Genomic DNA, 8,042 nt, shown 5'->3' with positions numbered 1-8,042 from the left:
CTCCTTCCCGGGGCTCCTCTTCTCAAAGGCCCCCTCCCCCTGGCAGCCCCCCACCACATGCTCAAGAGGACCTGCGCCGGGCCCCCCAAGTCCCAAAGAACCCCATCTCTGCTTCCCAAGACAAAGGGCCCGGAAGGGGGCCGAACCCACGGGCCACACCGGGGCGTCCTCCCCGACAGCCCCCCAGACTCAGCCTGGACCCCCACCCGCCCCCCGTCCGGGCCCGTTCTCGGAACCAGAGGCAGCACCAGCCTCGGGGGGGCGGCCGTGGCCCCCGACCACCACAACACCTCTTTGTGGACCAGCCTGGGCTTCGTGGCCCCGCCGAGCCGGACATCTGGCTGCTACACCGGGGTAGCCCTGTTCCCTTGCACCCGGCGGGGCAACGGTCCCAGGCGGAGCCCCCCCAGTGGAACCTCTACGCCCCCGGCACCGAGACCTTCCACTGCCAGGGGGAGAGCAGGCAGTTCAGAGCGTGCAGGCAAGAGGTGAGCCCCCGGGGCCCATGGTCCACAGCCAGGTGTCGTCCTGGGAACGGATCTGCAGGTTGGGCCAAGCGATAGTTTCGGGAACAAAATACGGGCAGTCCTCGCCTTAGCGCCATCCATTTAGCGACCGTCTGAAGGTTCGACGGCGCTTGCAGGAGGAGGTTCAGCCAGCTGGGGTGGGGGTGGGGGGGGAGAGAGATTCCTTTGCTTGGTGAACTGTAAATAAATTAAAACGGAAGCAGAAAAGTGTACATTTTTTTTTTAGTGTACACTTTTGTGTACATCCTGGGAAGCTGCTTCTCTTCCAGGCTTCTCTTGGCCAGCGTTTTGGCGTTGCAGGAGGGGTGTAAGGTCGCTGGGCCTTTGGAGTGGACAGCTGACCTGTCCTTGACTGAACTTCCCTGCTCCCGGTGTTCTGAACAACAACAGGCTTTCCGTGTTTACACAACAGACCCACAATGCCAAATTCCAAACGCTGGGGACGGAGAGCCAGGAAAAGGGTTTGGTCCTGACTCCTGTCAATGCCTTCACCAAGCACACAAAAATCTTTTCTAAATTGGCGCTGGCCGGGTCCCCTCCTTACCCCTGAGAGGGCTGTTGGGGTGATGGGTGGGGGTCCCGCTTCAGGGGTGGGTGGGACACGTGCCGCCACGCCCAGAGGGGGTATTGCAGGCTGAGTGGGGAAGGAGAGGAGGCCATGTGTGCAAACTTCGGCTTCCTTCCTCTTCCGCAGCCGTGTCCTCCGGACCGCCCTGACCCCCGAGCTGTCCAGTGTGCTGCCTACAACAGCCAGGAGTTCATGGGCCGCTTCTACCAGTGGGAGCCCTTCACGGAAGGTGAGTAGCTTCTCCACCCTGTCTCTGGCCAGCGGGCTGGGAAAGGGGTCTTCCCCTCCCCTCTGTTGCTGATTCTGGTGGCGGTGAGTTCCACAAGAACCCCTCTGTACTGTTTTGGCGCTTTAGTTCAGGCGCTGCATCATCCCAGGAGAAGACAGGGATGGCCTAAGATGGTTTTTCTCCATCTCCCCCCCCCAGGGGAGGGGGTTAGAGACAGCATCTTACACAGGAGCTTAAGCTTATGCAGGACCCCCACACACACACTCCTGTCCCTTATGGCGTGGGGGGGGGGCGGGGAACCATGGTCCTTTTATGACTTGTGGACTTCCAACTCCCAGAACTTTTGGCTGAGGAATTCTGGGAGTTGAAGTCCACCAGGCATAATGGGGGCATAGCCCCCCACCCCTGCCTTATAGGGACCCCCCCTTTCCTTGTCCAGATGTGCCATCTCAGGGCGGACAATGTAGCTGTGTGGTGCTGGCGCCCTCTGCTGGCAAGGGCTGGGATTGCCCGTGATTGCGATTCAATATTTTCCAACCAAAGGATTGAGAGAAAGAGAGAAAGAGAAAAAGAAAGAAAGAGAGAGAGAGACAGACTTGGGGGCGGGGGAAGGAGTATGTGCAATTGGCAGAGGATCCTGATTCCCATCTTCCTGGGCGTTTCCTAGTATGGGGCTCCCAGCGCTGTGAGCTGAACTGCCGCCCTCTGGGCTACCGCTTTTACGTCCGCCACACGGAGAAAGTGCAGGACGGCACCCCGTGCGAGTCCTTGTCCCAGGACATCTGCGTGGCCGGGCAGTGCCTCGTGAGTAGCTCGGCTTTTGGGGTACGGAGAAGGGGTCCCCCCCTTGCAAGGCAAGGCCAGCCGGGCACTGTTCGGAAGGGCACTTTGGGGAGGGGGGTGGTGAAGGATCCCCTTCAGAGACCCTCGGAGGTCTATTTCTGGCCCCACCCCATGCCTCCTTTCTCGTTGGACCTGCAGACCCCCGGCTGCGACGGGATCCTGGGTTCGAATCGCACCCTGGACAAGTGTGGCGTGTGCGGCGGAGACCACACCACCTGCAAACTGGTGGCGGGCAACTACAGCGAGACCAGCATCCCCATCGGCTACCACCGCATCTTGCAGATCCCGGTGGGAGCCACCCAGATCCAGGTCCGGGAAATGGCCCGCAGTCCCAACTATTTGGGTATGTCCAAGAGGGAGGATAATCTGCGGTTACGCCGAATTATTCCCAGATGTTTGCTCCCTGCTCTCTTGAGGCCAGATCCGGCCGGTCTCTGGGATGGGGGCTCCTGGCGTTGCCCGGCTGGCTTGGCCAGAAGGAGCGTCCAAGGTCACTGGGGCTGGGCATGGGATGACACGAGCCCCCTTCCTCCCCCAGCCCTTCGTACCCAGAGTGGCAAGTCGATCATCAACGGAAACTGGGCGGTGAACCGTCCGGGGCGCTACGAGGCGGCGGGCACGGTCTTCGTCTATAGTGACCAGGAGGAGGGCGAGCTCCTGACGGCCGACGGACCCACCACCAAGGCCGTAGAACTGTATGTGAGTAGGGAGGGGCGCTCCGGATGGCCTGACCGCTTGAGATTTCGGGGTTCGTGTGGCACGAGGTCTTCCTGGGCGGAAAGGTGGAAAAGAAGCGAGGACGGGGCGAGTAGGTGCCACTTTCCTTGCCCCCCCTGCAGATGATCTTCCAGCAAGACAACCCCGGGGTGTCGTACCAGTTCTTCCTGGCTCAGCCGGGGGACCCCCAGACCCGCCCTCGCCGGCCTCAGGAGGAGTTGGGTGAGCAGCTTCTCCCCCTTTGGGTCTGAGTTCAAGTCTGCCCTCACCTGGACCTCTCCAGCTCTGCAATTCTTTCAGGAGAGGGCTAGGGGTTGGGACTGGGGCTGAGATAAATCCTGGGCTTTTAAGTGTAGTGGGACACTGGAACAAAATTCTCCTAGTTGTCCTGCTTAGCAACAGAAAGGTTGGCCTCAATTGTGGACGTAACTCAAGGACTGCCTCAGCTTCTAACTAAACCTCCTCCCTCTTTCCAGGCGCTTCAACCGCGGTGGAGCCTCCCGCAGGCCAGGCAGGTCGGCTGCCTTCGGCCTCCAGACGGAGCCCGGTTTCCGCCCAGCTTCCCTCCAGCCTGTGGGGCAGCCCCCGTGACATGCCTGCCCCTCCTGCCTCGGCCAGCCAGTCCCGGAGGAGCCTGGAGACTCTGCAGCGCAGCGCCCGGGTCCCACCCCTGCCGCCTCCCCCACCCCTCGTCCGGCACCCCTCCGAACCCGGCCAGGACTTTCACTGGAGGCGCTTCGGCAACACGGAGTGCTCCGCCTCCTGCGGGAAGGGTAAGTCAGGGCTGCCCTTTCTGCCAATTCCTAGGCAGGTAGACTGCTGCTGAGCAGGGAGGTTTACCTTTTGCTCCAAGCTGCCTAACCCATCTCTTTTGGATGAGGAGGATGAGGATTTAAGATTAGCCTGTCTGAAACTCAGGGCAAAAATGGAACCTGCTGTGCTTGTTGCATCAACCGCGTGGAGAGACAAGGGGTTGCAGAGACACCCCCCAAAAAAAGTTTTGCTTTGAGTGCTTTTTGAGGCCCCTGACCAACCCTCCACCCCGCTCCCCTCAATGTGACGTTTTGCAGCCCTCCTTTTTTTCCAGGTTTCTGGCAGTCCGTCTACCGCTGCGCCTCTCGCCTTTCCCAGGAGGAAGTGGGGGAAGAAAAATGCCACCTGCTCCCCAAACCATTTGCCCAGGACGAGGTCTGCAACACGGAGCCCTGCCCGGCCTTGTAAGCCACCACTCCTTCTCTCTGGGGGGCTTTGAGGAGGGCTCAGCCCCCTCCCCCTTTGCCTTCTCTCCCGGTTGGGTTCGGGTTCAGCTCCGGAGTGCCGAGGGGGCGTCTTCCTCACCCTCCGGTCTATCCAGTGGCCGGAGGGTCTGTGGCCGAGAGATCTGCCAAGGCTTTTAGATGGGGGGCAATTTGAGTAAGGGTCTTTTGAGCACACCGGTGGGATCTCACTTTGCGGCCACCCTGCGAGGCTGGATCAGCCGCTGCTGGTCTGGGAACGTTTGCCCATCCCTGGGAAGATTTTATCCTTTTGCACCAAGCTGGAATTGGTGAGCCACGGAATCTGTTCCCGGGCGCGGGAAGCATTCTGCCCTGAATTGTTTTTCCCGCTGGTTAAGACGCGCTGGGTGCCAGGAGGCCCAAGGAAACCGGGTTACTACGTTGTTTTCAAAACGTGCGACTGCTCTTCTGAGCAAGCCCCCATGTTTGCTCCGCGCTCACCACTCCTTGTCTGTTCCAGCTGGGACGCGGGCGAGTGGTCGGCCTGCAGCAGATCCTGCGGGCCGGGAACCCAGCACCGCCAGGTCCTTTGCCGGCAGATCTACGCCAACCGCACCACCATGGTGCACCCCCAGCGCTGCAGCCAGCTGGAGAAGCCGAGCGCCACCCAGGAGTGCCAAGTGCATGTCTGCAGCCACTGGGAGATCCAGACCAACTGGAGCTCGGTGAGGCAGAGGGAGCGGGCAGAGGAGGGTGCCGGGGGGGGGGGTGCTGCCCAGGGGGGGGGTTGCTGCCCAGGGGGGGGTTGCTGCCCAGCGGGCAGAGGAGGGTGCCGGGGGGGGTTGCTGCCCAGCCAGGGGGGGGTTTGCTGCCCAGCCCCCCCCAGCCCAGCTGTTGCTGCCCAGCAGAGGAGGGTGCCGGGGGGGGGGGTTGCTGCCTACCCAATTGTGCCACTGGCGAGCATGGCACAATTTTTTCCACGGGGAGAAATATCTCCAGAGCAAGGAAAAAATGTATTTATTTTCCAAGGGCAGGATTCTACCCCCGTGGTCAACGTGGCCCTGCCTGCCACCCCAGAGCTAATACAATTTCCAAACTAGTGTTTGCATCCCCATTTCTCCCCTTCCCCCCCCCCCAGTGCAAACTGGACGTTGTCAGGATCGCTGCGCTCTGCCTTTGGCCGCAAGAAATGCGAGAATGTGCAGAGTTTTGGGGTTGCGCCCCTTAATGCCAAGGCTTTCGGCCTCTCTGCTCCTTTTCTTTTCCCCCCCTGCTCCAGTGCTCCGTCCTTTGTGGCACAGGCCACCGGACCCGCCACGTGCGCTGTGTCAGTAACCACGGAGAGCTCTTGAGGGACAGCGACTGTCCGGACAACCCCCGGCCCCAGGCCAGCGAGGCTTGCAACATGGGTCCTTGTGTGCGGAGCTGGTTTTACAGTGACTGGAGCAACACAGTAAGAATAAGTCTGGGGCAGCCCCGACCCCTTTTCTCCCCCCCTCTCCAGTTTTCAGACCTTTCTGAAGATAGTCAGAACTTCTATATCCTCCTTCCACATCTTGCTGCAGCTTTCTCTGTCTTTCCCGCCGCTGGACTCCGGAAAAATGGGAAAATAACCAACGGAAAGGGACGCGTGTAATTCCTACTGTTCTCTTTCAGTGCTCGGCTGACTGTGGCACCGGCATCCAGCGCCGTTCGGTCGTCTGTCTCTCCAGCAACGCTGACGGACAGGCGGATGAAGACTGTGCCAGTCCCAAGCCAGCCGACATGAGGGCTTGCGACGGTGGGCCGTGCCAGCGGGTGGCTCGCTGGTACAATGGCCCCTGGAGCTCGGTAAGGGCTGGCTGAGTTTTCCTGGGGTTTGACCCTCCGTCCAGCTTCTCTTGGCACTCACACTGCCGTGGCGAAGGCCAGAAGTGGCCTCCCTTGCTGGAAATGTTGAGGGCGGGGCTTCTTGCCACCCCTCAGACACCCCTGCTCTTTTCTCTCCCTGGGTGACCCCTGCCCTCCCTCCCCAGTGCTCGGTCGAGTGCGGCCACGGCACCCAGAGGCGCGACGTCATCTGTGTGGGCAAACAGGGGACGCAGTTCAACGTGACGGCGGCCTCCGAGTGCGCCCACTTGGAGAAGCCACCTTCTCTCCAGCCGTGTGTCGGGACGGACTGCGAGGCCCGTTGGTTTTCCACCTCCTGGAGCACAGTGAGTGGGGGGGGGACAGACTTTTTTTTGGGGGGGGACGAAACCTCTTGTATGCCAAGATACGGAACCCGTCTCCATCCAGACCGGTTTCCCAGCTCAGGAAAAGCTCCACGCAGCCCCAAGCTTTGATTTACGTTGGGACCGATCCTCAAATAATCCATGAAGGATGCAGAACCAGGGAATGGGGGGGAGGAGCTTGACCCCTCCCCCAATGTTTTCTTTTGCCCCCGCAGTGCTCCAGATCCTGCATGGGGGGCATCCAGGCGAGAGAAGTCCAGTGTCTGACCCAGAATAAGACCCTGAGCGCTCTCTGCCCCCTCCACATCAAACCGGCCACCAGGCGCCCTTGCAGCAGCCAGCCCTGCCTTCCCTCGCTTGGTAAGCATGCCGCAGCCCCCCCCCCAAGGAAAGTGGGGTGAGAAGGAGGGCAGAGCAAAGGCTGCCCGTCTCTGCTGGGATGGGGAGTGCTCTTTGTAGCCAGTTCGGTATTCGGGAAAGGCAGAAAGACCCCCACCCCGTTTATCTTCTTCCTCCAAAGGGTCAGTATTAGTTGGAATTGCTCTCCTGCCACTGGTGGGGGGGGGCAGCCTCAAGCCTCTTCCCCCACCTCTTTTTCTGCCTTTTCCCTCCAGCAGATGTGACCTGCCGGGATAAGTATCCCAACTGTGCCGTCATTGTGCAAGCCCGTCTGTGTGTCTACTCGTACTACAAAGCTGCTTGTTGCGCTTCCTGCTCACACGCTCTGGAGAGGCGCCAGGCGGACCCAAGCCGGTAGCATCGGCGGACTCGGGCACAGGGTCTGCCTCCTGCCCCCTGCTGGAGTGGGGGAGAGGACGGAGAGGGGGGCGGGGAAGGGAGCACCAAGCCTGGGAGAGTGTGGCCCGCCAGCATTTGCGTCTCATAACGAAGCCACAATCTTTTGGGGAGGCAGACCCACAATCCCGCAGAAGCAGCCATGCACAGCCAAGCCTTTACACCGGTTCCTCTCCAGCAGTGGGGATGAGTGGGGCACGGACTTAGCCCATGGACCCTGGAGTTCTTCCTGGTTGTGGTGTATGGAGCTTCAGAGGATCCGGGGGCTTTGGGACCCCTCTCCAACCCTTCCTTCTCCCTGGAAAGGTGTGCCGTCTTGCGGCCTGGTCCCTCACCCACGGGGGGGCACCCCACGAGGCCAACGCCAGGCGCCGATTGGATCGTTGCTACTGGTTTTATCTCCTGGACACACCAAAGGCCTTTTGAACAAAGATTCAGGGGAAAAAAAGGACAAGAAAACAGGACTGTCCCGGGAACCGTTTCCTGAACTGGGCAAAATTTAATCTCTGGGAAGAAACATCTGCAGCTCTCCAGATGCAGAAACTGGGCATGAGGTTCGCCACAGCCTCCCCTTCCCACAGCAGCGTAAAAAAGATAGGGGGAAAAAAAAGAGGGTGGGTGGGTTTTGAAACGATTCAGGGGGTCTTTTCATGCTGCCTTGAAGGGGAGGGGCTGTGCTTTCTAAACCAGGGGTCTCCGAAGTTGGCCACTTGAAGACTCGTGGACTTCAACTCCCAGAATTCCCCAGCCAGCCAGCCAGTGGCTGGCTGGCTGGGGAATTCTGGGAGTTGAAGTCCACAAGCGGCCAAGTTCGGAGACCCCCGCTCTAAGCCAAAAAAAGGACATAAACGGTAGTATTTATCAAAGGAAAAGTCACAAAGAGGGGCTATGTTGTGTTACCTTTGCATCAGCCACAATGGATATTCCTCCTTT

The 8,042-nt window shown here is 60.1% G+C and overlaps 1 protein-coding gene across 1 annotated transcript; it reads left to right on the top strand.

The window, feature by feature from the left end:
* The first annotated feature begins 1,272 nt into the window (after nucleotides 1-1,272).
* On the top strand, nucleotides 1,273-7,071 carry ADAMTSL4 (ADAMTS like 4). The gene is made up of 13 exons (XM_029286490.1): nucleotides 1,273-1,324; nucleotides 1,992-2,128; nucleotides 2,306-2,510; nucleotides 2,706-2,866; nucleotides 3,007-3,067; nucleotides 3,607-3,657; nucleotides 3,972-4,101; nucleotides 4,622-4,826; nucleotides 5,381-5,554; nucleotides 5,758-5,931; nucleotides 6,117-6,296; nucleotides 6,530-6,674; nucleotides 6,932-7,071. Exons 1-13 carry the CDS (start codon nucleotides 1,288-1,290, stop codon nucleotides 7,069-7,071), a joined length of 1,800 nt encoding a protein of 599 aa, XP_029142323.1. The 5' UTR covers nucleotides 1,273-1,287.
* Nucleotides 7,072-8,042: the final 971 nt, after the last annotated feature.

This window comes from Protobothrops mucrosquamatus, unplaced genomic scaffold (genome assembly GCF_001527695.2).
Source record: "Protobothrops mucrosquamatus isolate PMUCROS unplaced genomic scaffold, P.Mucros_1.0 scaffold3865, whole genome shotgun sequence".
In the NCBI taxonomy this organism is placed as follows: Eukaryota; Metazoa; Chordata; class Lepidosauria; order Squamata; family Viperidae; genus Protobothrops; species Protobothrops mucrosquamatus.
This window is presented reverse-complemented; position numbering and strand designations above follow the sequence as displayed.